Source organism: Mastigoproctus giganteus, chromosome 2, assembly GCF_048544385.1.
Source record: "Mastigoproctus giganteus isolate SK-2022 chromosome 2, ASM4854438v1, whole genome shotgun sequence".
Lineage (NCBI taxonomy): Eukaryota > Metazoa > Arthropoda > Arachnida > Uropygi > Thelyphonidae > Mastigoproctus > Mastigoproctus giganteus.
In genome coordinates this window covers 233,714,266-233,734,070 of record NC_143576.1, presented here as the reverse complement: position 1 = coordinate 233,734,070, position 19,805 = coordinate 233,714,266, and the positions used below count along the sequence as shown (strand labels likewise).

Below are 19,805 nucleotides of genomic sequence, written 5' to 3'. Positions count from 1 at the left end.
GACTTGCTCGTTGAGGTCTCAGATGAACGGCAATCACAACGGATCCAAAAACTGACATCCTTTGTAGGATTATCGATTACTGTCTCCCCTCATGCTACTCTAAACACCTCCAGGGGTGTGATAGCTGAATGGGATCTCATAAATCTCTCAGAAGAAGAGTTGAAAAATGAATTGCAAGACCAGGGAATTGTGCATGTAAAGCGCATATACACAAAACGAGACAATGCTCTAGTTCCAACACGGAATATAATACTAACATTTGATAGCCTCAAACCTCCAGCATCCATCAAAGCAGGTTATCTGAATTGTCAAATAAAATTGTACATTCCTAACCCTACACGCTGTTTTAAATGCCAAAACGTTGGGCATTCCCAAAACGTGTGTAGAGGTTTAGCCACTTGTGCCAATTGCGGTTCACGCGAGCACAATCACTCTGACTGCAAAGCAGAGCAGCACAAATGCTCAAATTGTAATGGTCCACATACTACCTACTCCAGAGATTGTCCCCTATGGAAAAAGGAAAAAAACATTCAACGGGTCAAAGCCGAAAAAAACATCTCTTACCAAGAAGCTAAAAAATCTGTACAGGCTCAATTTAACACTCGACCCAGCTTTGCTGAAATAGTCCAAAAACCAACTGCGGTAACCAGTACTGTGCAAAGAACAATAACGACTGGTACTCAAACTGAGGTAACGTTTCCCCCAGACTGATCAATGTCAGATTGGGCTCGGTCAATTTTGGAAGCTGTGCCCCTTTCTGGTAAACAATATAAAGCAAACAAGGCTGTTAACACACCAATCACTGTTCCGCACTTTACCAGTAATCCAATGTACTCAAAAAGTGTTGATATTTCTAAAACTGAGTCGATTGAAATGGAAGGAAACACTGACCGCGAAGATCCCGTTCTCGATCTCTTCCCAGAAGAAGAGATGGAAACAGGAAGACCGTACTTCCCAAAAAGAAAATCTGGTCACCATAAGCCAACAGTACTTCGGACAGAAACCGAGGACCACACTTCACCCAAATAATGCCCAGTTTTCTTCAGTGGAATTGTAGAGGGTATCGCACCAACCTTGATGATATTCGGGATCTTCTTCTCCAGTATAACCCAGTTACCTTCTGCCTCCAAGAAACTAACTTAACAGCTTCTGTCGCTACCTCACTTAAACATCATGTTATCTACAGAAAAGATAGAGTTTCTCATTTAAGCAATTCGGCTCATGGAGGGGTTGCACTTGTAGTCAACTCCAATATCCCTTCCCGACCATTAATGTTACAAACAAATCTAGAAGCAGTAGCTGCTCGAATATCTTTTCGTTTTTCTTTTACCATTGTTTCCTTATATCTTTCCCCTAACCAAGACATTTCTTGAAACTGTTGTATCTCAGCTCCCTCCTCCCTTTTACATCATGGGAGACTTTAACGCACATAATCCTCTATGGGGGTGATAGAATACATGATAAACGAGGAAAAATACTAGAAAAGCTTTTAGATAAATTTAATCTGACTCTACTGAATACTGGTTTACCCACTTATTTTCATCTACCTTCTGGGTCAAGCTCAGCAATTGATCTCTCCATATGCTCACCAGTCCTTTTTCCGCTGTTTGATTGGTCTGTTCATGGCAGTCTACTGGGTAGTGACCATTATCCAATAGTCTGCCGTGTAGAATCAAAATCTCCACCTTGTCATAATCAAACTGCCAAATGGAACTTTGTCAAAGCTGATTGGGAAAAATATAGGCAACTAGCCACCCTGCAGAAAACAACTGTTTCAAATATGTCAATAAATAATGCAGTTGATTATGTAACAAATCAAATATTGCTGGCCACAGAAGCAGCAATACCAAGGGTGTCCACAAATTATAAAATAAGATCAAAACCTTGGTGGAACAATGAATGCAATCAAGCTAAACGAGAGAAAAATAAAGCCTGGAATAAATTTCGCAAAATCCCTACTGCTGCTAATCTAGTACACTTTAAGAAAGCCAGAGCCAATGCTAGATGCATTCAATGTGCAAGTAAAAGAGAGTCATGGAAACGCTTTGCTTCAACTATTACACGGTCCACTAAAACACAAACCATCTGGAAAAATATTAGAAAAATGTATAACAAATATCCTCCTTTGCATCTATCAATGCTAAATATAAACAGCAATGATGTTTCACTACCTCAAGACATAGCTAACACTCTCGGAGAATCCTTTGCTGAAACCTCTGCCGTATCCTCGTACTCGCCAAACTTTCAGAAATTAAAGTCCCTTGCTGAAAAGCAGACCCTAAATTTTAACACCGACCACCATCAAATGTACAACTGTCCCTTTACCATAATTGAACTACGGCTTGCTCTTAACAGGTCGAAACACAGTGCTGCTGGACCTGACGGAATTCACTATGTCATGTTGAAAGAGCTGAGCGAAAAGTCGCTTCATGTCTTACTCCAGCTATATAACCGGGTTTTCACAGAAAATGCTTTCCCTGATAACTGGCGACACTCGTATGTCATAGCATTATTAAAACCTGGCAAGGATCCAATCAACCCGCGTCACTATCGACCTATTGCCCTCACCAGCTGTATGGGTAAAATAATGGAAAAAATGGTAAACTCTCGTCTCACCTGGGTGCTGAGCAAATACAACCTCATCAATTCATTGCAGTGTGGATTTCATACAGGTAGATCAACTTTAGACCTCTTGATACAAATGGAAAACCAGATTCGCAATGCCTTCTTAAGGAAGGAACATTTGACTACAGTTTATTTAGACGTTGAGAAAGCTTTTGACACAGCTTGGCGATACGGAATTCTTCGTGATCTATATGCATTAGGCTTCAGGGGTAATATGCCAAGATTTATACAGAACTTTTTGAAGCAGCGATCCTTCCAGGTCTGTATTCGATCCACTCTTTCCCGAAAATTCATCCAAGAAGAAGGTGTTCCACAGGGCTCAGTTTTAAGTGCCACTCTATTCATTATAAAAATCAACTCAATTACCAAGGTCATTCCGGCCACTGTATTTACTACTTTATATGCAGATGATGTTAGTATATCTTGTCACTCACAGAACATGAGAATGATTGAGAGACAACTGCAAGGAGCCCTTAATAAAATTACAACGTGGGCTACAGATAACGGGTTCGCCTATCACCTGAAAAAACTGTTGCAGTTCATTTCTGTAGAAGACGTAATCTCCACCCTGACCCACTTCTAAAGCTGGGGAATCATGATATACCTGTTGTGCCTACCATTCGTTTCCTTGGGTTAACTTTAGATAAAAAATTGACCTTTCTTGACCATATTAAACAACTTAGAACCACCTATTTCAAGAAATTAAATATTTTGAGAGTATTATCAGCTACAACATGGGGTGCTGACCGTCAAACACTCCTTCATTTATATCATGCTATTGTAAGATCAAGGTTAGACTATGCGTCACCAGTTTACAACTCTGCTAGACCTAGCATTTTGAGGGCTTTAGACCCTATTCACCATAGTGGCCTTCGCATTGCTCTTGGTGCCTACCGCACATCTCCAGTGCAGAGCCTGTACGCTGAAGCTCACGATCCCCCACTCTCTCTACGAAGACAAATTTTACTGCTAAATTACGCTATCAAAATAAAAAGCCAACCCCTGCATCCATCGTGGAAACATCTATTTACACCAGATTGGGAGAACTTGTATGCCGTTTATCCATCAATAAATCGACCTGCTGGCATACGTCTTTGCTCACTACTTGATAATTGGCAGCTTGACCTTTCTAAAATAGCCACCACTAGTTTCACGACTCCTCCATGGGTTTTTTGCCCTGCCACCTGTGATCTGTCCCTTCAAGAATGGGGGAAAAGTACTCTTTCTTCACAGAATGTAAACCAGCTTCATAAATCTCTACTTGAGAAATATGAATCTTATACCAGGATATACACAGACAGTTCCAAAACTGATCACCACGTTGGTGCTGCTGTTGTTCTTCCATCATCTATAATCTCTAATCAGTTACCTTTAGAATGCAGTATCTTTACTGCTGAACTTCATGCCATTCAAATGGTGCTAGAAACTATAAAGTTGCAGCAGTTTACCCATAGTATTATTTTTACCGACTCTCTGAGTGCCCTTCTCACTTTACAGCAACCAAGAAAGCATCATAACTACCTACTTGGTAATATTCAAAACTTGCTGGCTCATCTAGCTAAGAACACAAAAGTAATAAAATTTTGTTGGGTCACTAGCCATGTTGGCATACCTGGCAACGAGAGTGCTGATCATGCAGCCAAATCTACTGTGCAACCAATTGATGAATCTTTCAAAATTCCTTTCACCAATTATAAAAGTCTTATAACAAAGCGAAGTATGACTTACTGGCAAACCATCTGGTAAAACCAAGAAGGCAACAAACTCCTTCGGATTAAACCGAAACTCCAGTCTTGGCCATCTAGTTTCCGCTCGAACCTAAAGGAAGAAGTCACACTTGCAAGATTACGAATAGGACATACACACCTTACTCACCTTTACCTTCTCTCTTCCTCAGACCCGCCTTCTTGTCCGAACTGCCATGCTCAAATCACAGTCCAGCACATCATTGTTGACTGCCCTCTCTATAATGGAGTACGGCAAACTACCTTCTTATCAAACTATGCAGACCAAATCACACCTACTTTGCAACAAATATTAGACGACAGATCTGACATTGATGCAGTTTTCTCTTTCCTAAAAAGGATAAAATGCTATGACAGAATATAATGCTTAAATTTCACATAATGCACATATCTCACTTTAATAAAGTCTGTTACCTCCTACCATTGTTTGGCGCATAATGGCCTATAGCTGCCGTTGCGCCGTAAAACATACAACAACAACATATGCCTCATCAGTTCATCTGACATCCATTTAGGACTAAACCTTGAACAATATTTCTTGGTTGGTATGTAAAGCCTAGTAGCTTCCAAGATAAGTTCTTTGAATGCTTCCCATTTTGCATTTGCTGTTGGTAACATCATCAGTTGGTCCCACTGTATAGAATTTAAATACTGTCTCAGTCCATCGTAGTCACCTTTACGAAAGCAATAACTCTTCCCTTTACCCCTAATGGTAGTTACCTCTTTGAGTAAATCCCACTTCAGCACACTGTGATCACTGCCACCTAGTGGTTCGTTTATCTGCAGATTCTTAATGCATGAAGAATCACTGCTGATAATCAAATCAAGAGTATTCCTCCCTCTAGTTGCCTACCGAACATACTGATGTAGAAAACAATCATCTAATAAATCCACAAAAGCCTTGCTAGTGTGTGAGTGACCAATCCCCAAATTCCAGTCAATATCTGGGAAATTAAAATCTCCCATTATAAGACTCTCTGATTTACTGGCCCACTCTATTTCCCCATACAGTTTTTTATTATATTCATCAGAGTCATTAGGCCTATAGCACACTCCTACTCAATTTTGATCTCCCAATGCTTATGTCACACCAAACTGACTCGACACTGCACTGTCCAGCGATGTCCACTGGCTTCACTTCCTTGGATTTTATGTATTTCTTAACTAATAGCATAACCCCTCCTCCCTTCCTATCCAGTCTATCCTTTCTGTAGACGTTGTACTCCCCAAATTCCAGTTCTGCATTCCTTATATCTGTCTGACGCCACATCTCTGATATCCCAACAATATCTGCCTTTGATGTTTTGAGCAATACCTCAAATTCATCAAATTTATTTACTAAACTCCTAGCATTGGTGTACACGCAACTATACATGCACCTATTTCTATTCATAGCTACCCTAACACAACCCATGTGTTTACTTGTACCACAATGACTCCCAGCAGTCTCTGAAATATCCTGCATCTTGTTTTTCAGGCTTCTGCTCATTCCAATAGAAGCAGTGCAAGAATCTCTTTCACCTCTGCCAGTGGCTACTGTTGATCTATTCGTCTTTGTCTCCCCCCAAGCTAGCAGTTTTCCGACCCACCTAACACTGCCTCGATAGCATCAGCAAATATTCTTGCACCCTTTCTACTTAAGTGTATTCCATCCCTGTAGAAGCAATCTCTCCTGTTAACAAGTACAGTCCAGGCTGAAAAAAAATTCTACCCCTTGAGCCTTGCACAATCTTTCCAGGGCCGAATTGATCGACAAGGCTCTCATCATATACTCTCTCCTATCGTGTCTGGGCAGAATTGCAGACACTTTCAAATTCAACCCTACTTCACGGCTTTTTTTCAACAGTGACCTGTACTTGTTAAGCAATTCTGCCGGTCTCCTACTCTTGATATTATTAGTGCCAACGTGTACAACTATATCACCTTTTGTGCCCTTAAAAGATGATATCTGCTCTACAACGTCATCAACCTTTGCCCCTGGCAGACATACCCTGGTCCTGTTCCACCTATCCTTTTTACAAAGCATGTTCCCTGTTTCCCTGACAATAGAGTCACCAACAGCTACTAGTTCCTTTGGGACCAGCGCATTCTGCCTTGCGGGTTGCCGCTGTGTTGCGCGATGACCAAGTGCAAGCTCTGTCGTTGATGTGGGCAGCTGAGAGCTTGATGGTCCCTCAATTTAGTTCCTTCGAGGGCATCTACCCTGTCCTTCAAGCTCTCATATAGGCCCATAAGAACGCTGAGTTGTTGCCTGATTTCGATACGCTCCTTGCATCGCGCACACACAAAGATATCCCACATGGCAATATCATGTCCCGTAACTGAATGCTCCACAAACATCATGCAAGCTGTGCATTTTAGAAGGCTGTGATTCAGAAGGCAACTGCCCTCCTCAGTTCTCCTCTGAGCCACAGCACTTCCATTAGCTTGAGCCTTTTGTTTTGCTGCTCTGGTCTGAGTGATGATTTCTTTTAATTTAAATAAAATTTCAATTTCAGTTTATAACCCTAACTTATCTCCCAACACAGTTATAACGGAATATATATATTTTTAGTGTCAAGTATTAATTATCTCCGAGTTCCCTTTATATAACTTCCATATCAGTTATGTATTAATTATGTTACGTTTGTAATCTAAGTCGGTATATGTATTTAGTTAAAAGTACAATTTAAATGCCAACGAAGTTCAACAATTTAATAGATTTTACCGATCACTGAAAATATTATAACCTATACTATACTAACACTATCTAGGTTCGATATATAACGATCGTATGACAAAGACAAGGGCGGGAAATTACGAACAGTAAATCTATGGACACTTAAGTATTAATTAACTTTCAAATCTCACTGTCGCAATTCAGAATAAACTAACGATCCTTACTGGGTCTATGAGCTACTTACAAAAAATAATTTGATGTAAAAAATATTCAATAAGCGGCTAAATATAGCTAAAACTACTCGTTCAGCGGAGTTGCGACTTGTAACATGTGGATACCCTTACCGATACTTTTATGCAATTGCAAGGCCGAGTAAAGAATAAATACACCAAATTAATCAAAAAATCACAAAATAATGCTATACTACTAAATTTAAATCAAAAGTTTTAGAAAAACAATAATTTCAAATCAATAAATAAGAAAAATCCACTTAGCGGCTTTGAACATGTCTGGCCCCTACTAGTTACAAGATGTATCAGGAAAGGCATATGAACATTCCTTCATATGCCTTTCCTGAAAATTACAGTCTACAGAAGTTCAAATCTGTCAACAAATATCTTCTCTCGTCTTCTCAGCCTCCAAGCACGGTACTAAGTACTATAGGTTATAATACCTCTCTTGTTTGGGGTTTTCATAAAAAAAAAAAGAAAAAAACTGGAGTTTTACCTTTTTTTTTTTTTTTGATATGTTTTATTTTACATTAACAGAAAACTCCATTCCATGAAAAAGAACCATTTAAACCAATGTCTGTGGAAGATTTACAAAATCCAGCTGAAATAGAACAGCTAAATGTCAGACAGTTGAAGCTTATTCTTACCCGGAATTTTGTAGACTATAAGGGATGCTGTGAAAAACAGGAGCTTCAGCAGAAAGTATTGCAACTGTGGTTACAGAAACAAGAAACAAAAGATATAGGTAAGATAATTGTATTCACTAAAGAAAAAATAAAATAATAAAATAATATGCATATACAGATAGATATATGTATTCATCGGAGATTAAAAGTAATATAAATCCCTGTTTTGGAATTTATATTACTTTTTTGTTTGGTGGAAAAATTAATACTTAATGATCTGTAATGTTATTTAATGTCAGTGTTATATAACATTACAGATCATTAATTATTAAATTTGTAACTGTGAACATTTTGCCACTTTGGGGAAAGGTTAAACCCTATAAGCCATCCGTTTTCCAGTTTCAGGCAAAAAATGTGAATATTGGTTGTTTGTTTTCACTGTGTGAACTTCTTATTATAAGGAAGCATGATGCCAATTTCATGCTGAAGTGCAGGCAACCCAAAGTTTCAACATGATGTTCAGAGTTAATGTTAGCATCAAGTTCATTAAAATCCAAATGCAAAACACCAGGTCTAAGAAACCTGTTTTAACATATTTCTCCAGAAATCTGGGATCTACATTTTTCTGCTCTTGGAGGCCAAAGGTGCCAACTCCAGTTCAAAATAATAGCATCAATCCAATCTCCTTGCATAATCTTATTCAGAATTCATTGCCTTCATTCTGATAGTGTAAAAAGGGTCAAAGTGTGATAATCCCATTCACAAGTTCTTGCATTCAAATACAAACTTCCCTTTAGACCGGGGTTTGAGCCCGTCGCCACCAAATACGGAGGATGTGGAAAGGTCAGGGAATGACCACCGCATATCCCGGAGCAATATGGCCTTAGTTGCTAATGCTCTTAAAAAAAAAAAAAAACCAAACCAAACAAACTTCCCTGTTATGAATTTGATAAAAATCCAGCAAGAAAATTTGCTATATGGAGAATATCTTTTTTATTGGAAATTGTCACCTAATTAGAAAATAAAAATGAAAACAAATGTTCGTTTATTTTTAATATATTTTATTTCAAAAACATACTTATTTAAATTATGTTTACACGATTATTGTGGGTAAGTTATTACAAATTTAAAAAAGTCTGTAATTTTCTTTTGTACGGTACAATTAAAAAAGCTTCACATTTATTCAGAACATTTATTATTAAATGCACTATCAGGAACATTTTCACAAAATTATAGACCCAGACTAACCATTTTAAAAGTATGAATCATTTCGTCGCGAGTTGACTTTTCTACAGGTTGTTCTGATGCATCATCATGATTTCTTCGTGAACATGGTTGCACCTAACACTGTTCGGTAGTATTTCATCTTCATTTGTATGTTCTGTTGTAACCAATCTTGGTCTACATTAACATAACTATCTAGTATTATGTGATTTTTGATGATTCTAATAATGTCCAAAGGTTTTTCAATTGTGAAAGTAGCAGTTCATCTTGTTCATCCCATTGTTCAACTTCTGTTGTCAATGCAAATGCTGCTTTCGAAAAACAATTCTGAATAGTGTATTCACGTTTTTTTACATAGTTTTGTCCAAACTTTTGCCAAGTTCAGAGATACGATCTCTAAAGTTTATTGTAACTTCCACGTTTCTGTGTTCTTGTAATGAATTTAAAATTTTTAATAATGCTTTGGTCCATTTGCTTGGAGCTTTGATGTTACATTTGATGGTAAAAACTTCCCACTAAGTTTGGCAGAAATATTAGCAGTGCGCTGGACAGTTATCAGTAATCAACCATCAATTTTCTTTTTTCTTTAGTCATATGCTTTTCTAGTTTTTATATCCATTCTTCAGAAATATCACTTATCATCCATTTTTTTTTATTAAAGGTGTAGTCAACTTCTAATAATTTTGTGCCTCTGAAACACCTTGGGTTTTTGATTTTCTGATGACTAAAAGTCTTAATTTTTCACTTCTTGTCATATTGGCTCCAACTAGCAGAGTGATTCTTTCTTTGCTTTGTTTTCCTCCAAAACATTTATCATTCTTAAAAGCAAATATTCTTCCAAAACCTTCTCTAAGGTGTTCCTCCAACTGTTGCAATTTTCTTTGCTTTCATCAACACTTTCTCCACAAATAACCTTTTTCACAATTCTGTGGTCTTTCTTAAATTTATCTAACCCCTAAATCATTAAATTCTGTATGTCCAAGAGACTGCACAAATTTCACAGCTTGTTGCTTAATTATTGGACCTGATATTGATGTATTCCATTTTAGAACAGCTTACACACAACAGTATACACACAAATTAATTCAATTCTTGTCTGGTCCTCCTTCAATGCATTTAAAATTGTTTCTTTATTTTTTAAAATCATAGATAAACTGCTTGCAGATATGTTATATTTCTTGATAATACTTTTTTTCTTAAAACCTTGGTTAGTTTCATGAAGAATCTTGACTTCATTTACACTTAAACACTTTCTCTTCAACATGTTTCCATGATGGTAAAATTATTCAAGTGCACAATTGAAACTAAACATCAATTTACAAATCTGCCCTATTTATTGCAAAGTTTATGACCCACATTTACCCAAAATTTATTAGAAAACCTGGTTAATCTTTGGTGCATGGTACCCCTTCCAAACGATCGTTGTCAAGGCATGGTGTGATGGAGTGAAAAGCAAGCATAGCTCCTCCAACCCACTGCTTTGATGGGCTGGTAATTACCACTTGTTTGCATTAGAGTGAATGTATTTTTTTTTTTTTTTTTTTTTTTTTAATTCATTATAGAGAGACTAAAACTTGACTATATGGGATTAATTTTGTTTCAGGGTGTAATGTTTTGCGAAAAAAATTTGTAATATAGAGAAATTCATTAAATAGAACTTCGTAATAGAGAAGTCCCACTGTATTTTTGAAAATTAAAGTTATCTTTAGCATTTATTTTTGTGTACCATTGCTTTGCTAATTTATATATTCCTTTTAAAAAAAAAAATAGAATTCACTGAGCTGCTACTGTTTGATAATCAGGATTATGAGTAATGGGGTAGAAAATTTTTTTAAAATTGAGCACAGCACAGTTTTCAAATGTTCATCATCGTCAGTGGATTTCACGTGGTGAGGCTATTGTGAATGGGAAAAATCGTGTGTGCATGGTTTTCTTCCTTGAAACATTGAGCACCAAACATAAGTAGTTTTTGAGTAGCATTCTTTGCCTACACAGCCAGAATTCTGTTATGAATTTTTTGTGGCTTTTGTGGTTTTAATCATTGTATGATTTGTTTTGGATGCACCATCTGTTTGAAATTCCATATGAAATATTACACCTACATCTGTAATAAAGAGCAAACAAAATGAAGAGCTTTTTATTGACTTGTTGGTTTTATCATGTCTATTTCCCCATCCCTGCTGAGAACTGTCATCACACACTGACTATGTTTTGATTTAACAGTCCTCATAATTAGTCTTATTGTGGATACAATATATCATTTACTTAAAAATTTGCAACTTTGAATTTCACTGTTTTATATACAGTAGAATCAATAATCTGAGGCTAATTAATGTGAATTTCACTTAATCTGAAATTTCCACTAGAAAAAAACAAAAAGGAAGCTACACATCTATTTCAAAATTATAAAATAGCCAATGCTATTTTGAACTTTTCAAAATAATTAAAAGAAAGAAGACTTTCTGCTCCTCCCTTGTGTTTTTGTGGCCAGCATGATTTTGAACTTCATGTACAAATTTCACATCTACAATTTACTTTGGCAATGCACCACATTTAACAAATGGCATCACCAGAACATTAGTATGCCATTTATTTAAAAGTTGAGCCACTGCTATGGTAGCCTGTTTAGAGACTTGCAATCTGAAAGCAGGTGGTTTCTAGACCATCTACTGTTTGTTTAAAACTAGTGCAATACAAGGACAACAGCAATTATTCTTCTGTGAGCATTAAAAGCATTGCATTTGCTAGGCAGTTTAAATCCTGCCAGTATTAAACATTTTTAAACAGTTTAAAATTTTTGAAATGCCTTTTTAATTGTATTTAATTGCTGTAGGTCTGAAGTAAGAGTATGCATTTTTAACTTCAACCTTTTCTGTCATCACTTTAAAAGGATTCCTATTAATTTTAATAAATAAAATTAAAGAGTATATTTTGATTTTATTATTCCATATAATCAGAAATTTCAGGACGGGTTTGCCCTAGTCCTATCTATCCTGGATTATTGTACCATATTGAATTTGTTTATTAATTTGTTTCTTAACTTGGAATTATTTAAAAACCTTTGTTAAACAGGGACAGCCTTATTATTTTTAAATTTTATAATGTTATGCTCAAATGCATTTTTTCTTGTCACCTAGATGCAGTACCTGATGAAAACTTGTGCAAGATCTGTATGGAAACACCAATAGATTCTGTGTTATTAGAATGTGGGCACATGGCTACATGTACAGAATGTGGGAAAAGACTCCATGAATGCCCCATATGTAGACAATATGTAGTTCGTGTTGTTCATACATTTAAGGCATGAATTGAACACTTGATATATTGGTTCCTTTTGTTTACCAAAGACATCATGAGAAACACAGCTGTTCATTTGCTGACCTTTAAGTTATTTTATATTGGTGCACAGTATGCTCAAAAATGTTGCTTTTCAAAAATAGTTTGAAAATGAGGTATTCAAACATTGCCATAATGTAGTAAATAACAAGCTGTCACAAATAATTGAAAAATGTGTTAACTTAAAAAAAAAATAATCTAATAAAAATATGCAAATTGTATTGATAAAAAAATCTACATTATAACTAGCTTTATTATTATTAGTTCATTTTAATTGGTTATTATATTAATAGTAAGCTTCAGTCATGCCTAATACTAATATATCAGCAAGTTTTTCACAGTTGGATTTCTTATAAAAATATACCTTTTTGATTTAAGTGGCCATATTAATCTTCAAAGGAATATATTGTATTCCTTAAAGGGAAGATTATCTTTCAATTTTTTTTAAGAAGGGAGGAGTTTTTAATTGCTGTAATAGACTTTTAAAAATTATGTATTTCAGAATTAAAAGTTAATTGTTAATCAGCTATGACCCAAGCCAGTGGGTTTTTTAGTAAAAATTCATTATTGCTTAACTCAAATGTTGGGAGATTAAGCTTAACACTATCTTTTTATCTTCTTTTATAGAGAAAATATGATATTGGTGCCAAATTTCATTTAACAATAGTGAATAAATAATGATAGATAATGTTGACAGTTCATAGGTATTTTATTTTCAGTTCTGCTGCCATTTTAGAAGAAACAATTATGTATCATTTGTGTTTTTTGTTATTTAGTTTCAGATACACACATTTTGCAGCTGTTTTAATTGGTTTGCTTTTAGATGATCTGTTAATTAAAATGTGTCCAATTTGCTTAATGAATTTCTGTCTGCTATGATATGTTTGACATAGGAGCCAGTTACCAATTTTTTAACTGAAGTATCTGTAGGTAACATCATCTTCAGTGTTGATTTAATTTTGAGGCAGTTTTATTATTATTATTAACTGTCTGTGGCTACCAATAAGACAATTTTCCATATACATGTTTGTTTGAATATATGTGAAGAATATGTAATAAGGATAAATACTGAAAAGTTGGATAATAGTAATAGAATTACTGGAATGGTGCTTTTAGTGGTTTTTCCATATTCCGTTTGTTTTTGTCTATTACATCAGTTTGGATGGAGGTGGGAGGATCCATATCCGGTAGAAAATTCAAATATTCAAAGTTCTCAACTTGTATTGAATACTTCTGCTATTGTCACCAGTGCAAGTTATATAATTTTTATGCAAATATAAATTAGAGTCTGATTATAATAGCATAAATATAAATTATAGCATAACCATTGAATTTTAAATCAATTATATAGTGATGTCATGTGGCAACAACCTAACAATATAGCAAACACTGTGGCCTGCATGCACACAAAAGTGCACATATACTGTACATTATATATTACATATGAATGCTAGTGGAGAATACTCAAATGAAAAACAGTAAGCTGTATAGAAATAATACTGTTCTTAATTTTACAAAGTACATAAAATAAATAAATGAGAAATTACATTAACACAGTAGTTATTTTATATAGAGTCAGGTTATTCTCTGCTACTAAATTAGCATGATTAAGAATTTATTATATTTCAAGACTTGTTTAGATTTGCTCATAGCAAATTAGGATACACTTTTATTTTTTTTTATGAATAATTACCTTCACTAATTCTAAGTGAAATGAGCATTAAAATACTTTTTTTTTTTTTCTTTTTTTTTTTTCTTTTTTTTTTTTTTCTTTTTTTTTTTTCTTTTTTTTTTTTTTTTTTTGTGTACTGTAATTATGCTTCCTGTTGATCCTTAATAGATTTAAAGCAACAGGAAATTTATTCATCTAGTAAAGTTAGTTAAAATGAAGTTAATGTTAATAAGTACTTTAAAATATAGAAGTGTTCTTAAAATTCTCATACTTATAACTTTTCATGAAATAAATTAAGAACAGAATGATGTAATGCACTTTGATAATGAAAAACTCTTAAAATATTGTGCTTGTGCATACACACACAAATAGGATTGATGGAAAAGAATCATATTTTTAAAGATGGAGTTATTTTTTTCATTTGTTTTAATGCATTTATTTAATATCTAAACAGGCATACACAGCAAGTGAAACTGTTCCTTCAGTTTTAAGAACAAAAATTATTTTGAAGCAGAGCTGACAAATAGCATGCATGATCAAATAGTCTGAAATCTTACATCTTTGATAGTAGCAATTCACTTGAGACTCATGAGCTTGTACATTATATGGTGAAATGGCATACCACAGCTGTCCTTCACTGCTTGAGTACTTTCATGTTAATTGTGGTTAATAATTATCTATGATATTGTTCCTTAATATAGGTAATCAACAGCCATAACTGAAGATAGATGCATGATTTCATGCCATCCATATATCACCAAAGCACTGATACATTTCTCAGTAGCAGATATTAGTTTCCATGCCATGCTGTGCAGCTTGGCCTCGGTATTTAAAATTCCATATTTCAAAACATATTAATAAAAAAATCTAGATTGAGACACTTCTAAACGAGCCATCCATCTTACAGATACTTTTCTCTACTTTGAGTGTCACTTTATATTGTATATGTACTAATATACATTAAAATATCAAGGCTCAGATATGCATTTGACACGATGTGCATTTGACAATCAACTAATAACCATTCACAACAGAATCATGGTTTCTTTAAAAACAGATGTTGATGAATGTTTGGATAAGGCACTGTCATTACATAGTTCTGCCAGGCTAAAAACTGATGTACCATGTAAGTGTATAGTTTCCTAGTGTGTGTTGTTTATCAACATACACTTTCTTTTCAAATGGATTTATTTTATCATTTGCATTTCAGATTTTTCTGTTTATGGATTTCAAACTGATGTATATTCCTCTAGATCACAGGACACACTTTTTGATCAATCCTTGTAATGTATACAATTTATTATATCCTCATCATATCTTATTTTATTTCGATTGCTATAGAATAGTTTTATTATCCATTGTCTTTCATGTGTTTGCTAATTTGAATATCTGAAAAATGAATGGGTAAAAACATTTTAAATTGTCTTTTATTATAATTAGTCTTATTAACAAAAATTAGGGTATTTTCTTCAATAAACTTCTGATATTTGTATTTAATATTTTCTTGTAAACCATGATTGGTGTAGGTGATCTCTCTCTCTATATCTTATGGAAATGTAGATACAAATTTATAATGCCCATTCAAGAAAATTCCATTTATTAATGGGAGCATGTTTCATGTTTTCATATAATGGTCTCTCTGTTCCATCTAGTCAGTATTGCATGCATTGCCAGAAATAAGAAATTGCAAATGACATCTTTATGTTAGAGTTGAACTTCAGATAAGTATAATGACCATTGATGTAAGTTATATAAAGTACTTATTGTGTGAACTGTGTAGAAACGTTATTTTTATTATATCTGTTGTTGTTTGCACCTCCATGAAAAACTCTTTGGTGAAAGATAAGCTTCTTAGCCAATTTTAATGTGAAAATACACAGTATGTTCAATGTGTGTGTGTGTGTGTGTGTACACTATATTTAAACCTGTTGCCATTGAATTAGGATTTATTTGAATATGTACTGACTTTTTTAAATTTTTTTTATTTAACAGAAGTGTAGCAATATATCAAGAAATACAATAGTTATAAATGCCATTTCAATTTCAGGAGCAATATTTAGTTAATATAAAGTTTATCATAAAGTGTCATAATACACTCTCATCTGTGGTTCATAATATAAGATATAATTGAGAACGTTTTCTTTTTTTAGTATTTTATTTTATTATATATATATTTTTTTTTGTATGTGTGTGTGTGTATAATTGTGTATACTCTTTTCACACCTTATTGGGAGGTAAAGTAGAAAAAATAGATGTTTCACCAAAAAAAAAAAGTTTTTTACTATTTATTTACAGTAATCTGTAAATAAAAGCATTTTTTATTCCTTTAAATCATAAACATCAGAGCAGAAGATATTAGTATCCAAATGTTACAAACTAATTTTGTTGGGGAGAAGGAAAGTAACAGAGTTCTGAAAATGTACTTTCATTTAAAAATTTACTATGTGATATAACAAATCCTTAAGTATAGTTTCTGTTCATTCTCATGGTATACACATTATATAGAGCCTAAAATTATTTTAAGTATTTAGTTTGTAGGAAATTGTGCAAAATTCTCCATCTGGCTCAGATTAAACTTTTTGAAAATAAGGAATAGCCACAAATATTTTCATTGAAATAGGTACAAACCTTTGCTGTAATATTTTTGTTTTAATAAATTACCAACTACATAGTTTAGAATTTATTAAAAATGATATTTCCTTTCAGGAAAATGACATGTGATTTCCAGTATTTAGTTTTGTCTAATAGAGAAAATTTGGTAAATCTTGTTTATAAAATATTTTAAGAAGCCAATTATTATAAAAAGAGAGTGCTGTATTAACTGAAAATAAGACTTGGCCTGAATTTAAAAATAAATCTTTTGTTTAAATGCAGTTTTCTGTAGTGGTTACATTATTAAGAGTCATTTGGGTTTCGCCAAACATGTTAAGCAATATCTCTGGAAATTATCTGGAAATTTAAGACTGATTTGGTTAAAAAAAACTTTATAAGAAAGTATATTTATTGTCTGGGAAATGTTTCTTAAAATGTGCTATTGCAGACGTGCTGTATATTCTCATAGAATATTCTCATAGAATATACAGCACGTGAGGCAGAAAAATGTAAGAAAAATGTATATATTCCTTTGAGGATAACAAAAAATAATTTATATAGATAGTAAACTTAATTATGAAATCAGTTTGTAACTTTAAGAAAACACCTTTTTATTTTGCTCTAAAGAAGTTTTTTTTTTTTTTTTAGAAATCTGAAATCTGTTCTGTTAGGATATAATGTAACAATATAGATTAAGGTAAAGACGCTTTAAAGTATTAGAATATTAATGTTATTCATAATGCCTTCCTTTTGTATGTGATCATTGTTCTTGGCATAGATTGAAATTCATGTGAGCCCAAATTTCTTGATCATGGCCATTTCCTGTAATGTGCATAAATTATGCTGATTAAGCAATGAAAACTGGTTGTGTATAAAAGGAATCAGTTCAGAATTCAGTCTAGATATGTAGTCAAGATATAAAAACTATAAAATATCCTGTGATTTAGTAATGTTTTGATCAGAATCTTAAATGGAATAATAATGTTAAATTGCTGAATTTGGTTTTATGGTTTTATGTGCTGCTACATTGATAACTTAGTTGAGTAGATACTAAGAACTTGATTTATGTTGAAGAATACTGATTAATAAGGTGAACTTCTTTATGATAATGCAAACTGCTATGAAGTCTGATTGGATCTGAATGTAAAAAAAAATGTAATTCATTTTAATTTAAAGAAAAAACTTAAAATTGTTGATATACATATATATATATATATAAAAATAAAAATGCTACAAAATCAAATGGTTGTATCCAGAAGGCAAGAAGCATAGTGAAGAATTCTTCAATCCTGAAAAACTAAGAATAAGCTTTATACTACAAATAAAAAATAATATACTTAACAGTTCGTAAGTTTTTTTCCAAAAGTTATAGCAATATTTGATATGTTCTTTAACTTGAGTCTATTTTATAGATAGTTGTTTTAAAAATCAAATAGAACAGGCAGATTTTAAATCTGTGTTTTTGATTTGTTGAAGTATAATTGATTTTATTGGTTTAATTGTTATGTACAGATCAAAGCATAAATTTAGTGTTAATTAATTACGCTGGATATATAAGTACTTAAGGAAAAGTTAAATATATAGAACAAAATAGTTTGTGTAGACATTTCTTGGCATCAGATGGGGATTAAAAGCCTTGTTTTAGTTGTTCCTATTTGATCTGACAAGAGATGGGACAAAGGGCTGATACCACAGGATTGATTTTTAGGAGTAGGTTAACTTGTTAATATTATGCTGTTATTAATTATATAATAATATATTAAGCATATTATTAAAGACATGTTTTGTTTTTATGCTTTTTAAAGTTAAAATATATGGTTTGCAGATGTATGATTTGTTCAAAAGAGTATGCAGTTCTGTTGCTTTTGCTTGATAAAGAAAACAGAGCTTTGTTTACAGGAAATGTTAATTTTTTTTTTTTTTTTTTTTTTTTTTTGAATTTTTATGCATTAAATTCAAAATCAGTATGTAGTAGCATTCAGTAACTCGCTGAATACTACTAATGTTTGATTGTAATTTTTTATAGGAAATAATGCTAGTTTATAGTACTTTATTGAGCAAAAAGTAATAGTATGAAAACAAAATTATTTTAACAAAAGTAACTCTCAAAAGTGATTGATAAATTTCTTAGACCTTTTGAATGCAGTACAGGTATGTAGATTAACAAAATTTTAATATAAACCTGCATAACAGGAATAAAAATATTCTAAGGGGGAAAAAAAACACAGAATAACATCATAAAGATAGGGTAGATATGGGTGTTGATCATAGAACATAAGCTATATTAAAGAACTAGGATACTGACACACAATGGCTGGTGCCATGCTAAAATTCAAGAAAAACTCATTTGGTAAGTTTAAATAACTTCTAACATGTTGAATGTGGTTTTTGGGGATAGTCTGTACTCTTGACTTCTACAATGAGTAAAGCATTAAAAATGTGTATATAAATATTTCTACCAATAATACAGTTATAGCTGTGGTATAATTGTAAGGAGGGAGATTTTTGCCTGCCTGAGATTTTAATGTCCTTATAAGTCTCAGTTGCTTTCACACTGATTGGGATAAGTTTCCCCACCAACTGTAACAAAACATTTAATACAGTCCTGAACTTTTTTCACGTTGCAGCATACCTAGTTGATATCTCAGGTTATGTTATGTATTATTGCAGACCTCTGCAATGATAAATAACATAGCATGTTAGAATAGTGGGATCCTCAGGAGTATAGGAGCTTAATTTAATCTTCATAGACAGCAACAACAGCAGTAAACTACACTGATGCAGATAGCCTTTATGCTGTAGCTGGAAGCTAGGATTTTCGTGTCTTAAATTTTTCATTTTGTATCAATTCAGAACACCCTACACCTTTATGCTGCATTTCTCTGCTGTCATGCAAAGAATAGTTCTGTCAGGCATGTCACAAAATATAGTCCCATACTGACTTGAAAATGATTTTAGTAATTCAGTTTTTCTCTATGATGTTTTATGTACTTCCTCAATATTTAATAATATTACAACCGTGTAATAAGAATGTTATTAGTGTCACATGATATATATTTTTTTTCATTTCATATTTAATTATTAAATGTGAAAAAT

General features: G+C 33.3%; 1 protein-coding gene across 1 annotated transcript in view; it reads left to right on the top strand.

Moving 5' to 3' along the window:
* LOC150090253 (E3 ubiquitin-protein ligase rififylin) overlaps nucleotides 1-12,551 on the top strand; it is a 95,815-nt gene extending 83,264 nt beyond the window's left edge. The window contains exons 5-6 of the mRNA XM_090369035.1: nucleotides 7,797-8,004; nucleotides 12,247-12,551. Coding sequence (XP_090225161.1) covers nucleotides 7,797-8,004; nucleotides 12,247-12,416 — 378 coding nt within the window. The 3' untranslated portion in view covers nucleotides 12,417-12,551. The remainder of the gene's footprint in view (nucleotides 1-7,796; nucleotides 8,005-12,246) is intronic.
* Nucleotides 12,552-19,805: the final 7,254 nt, after the last annotated feature.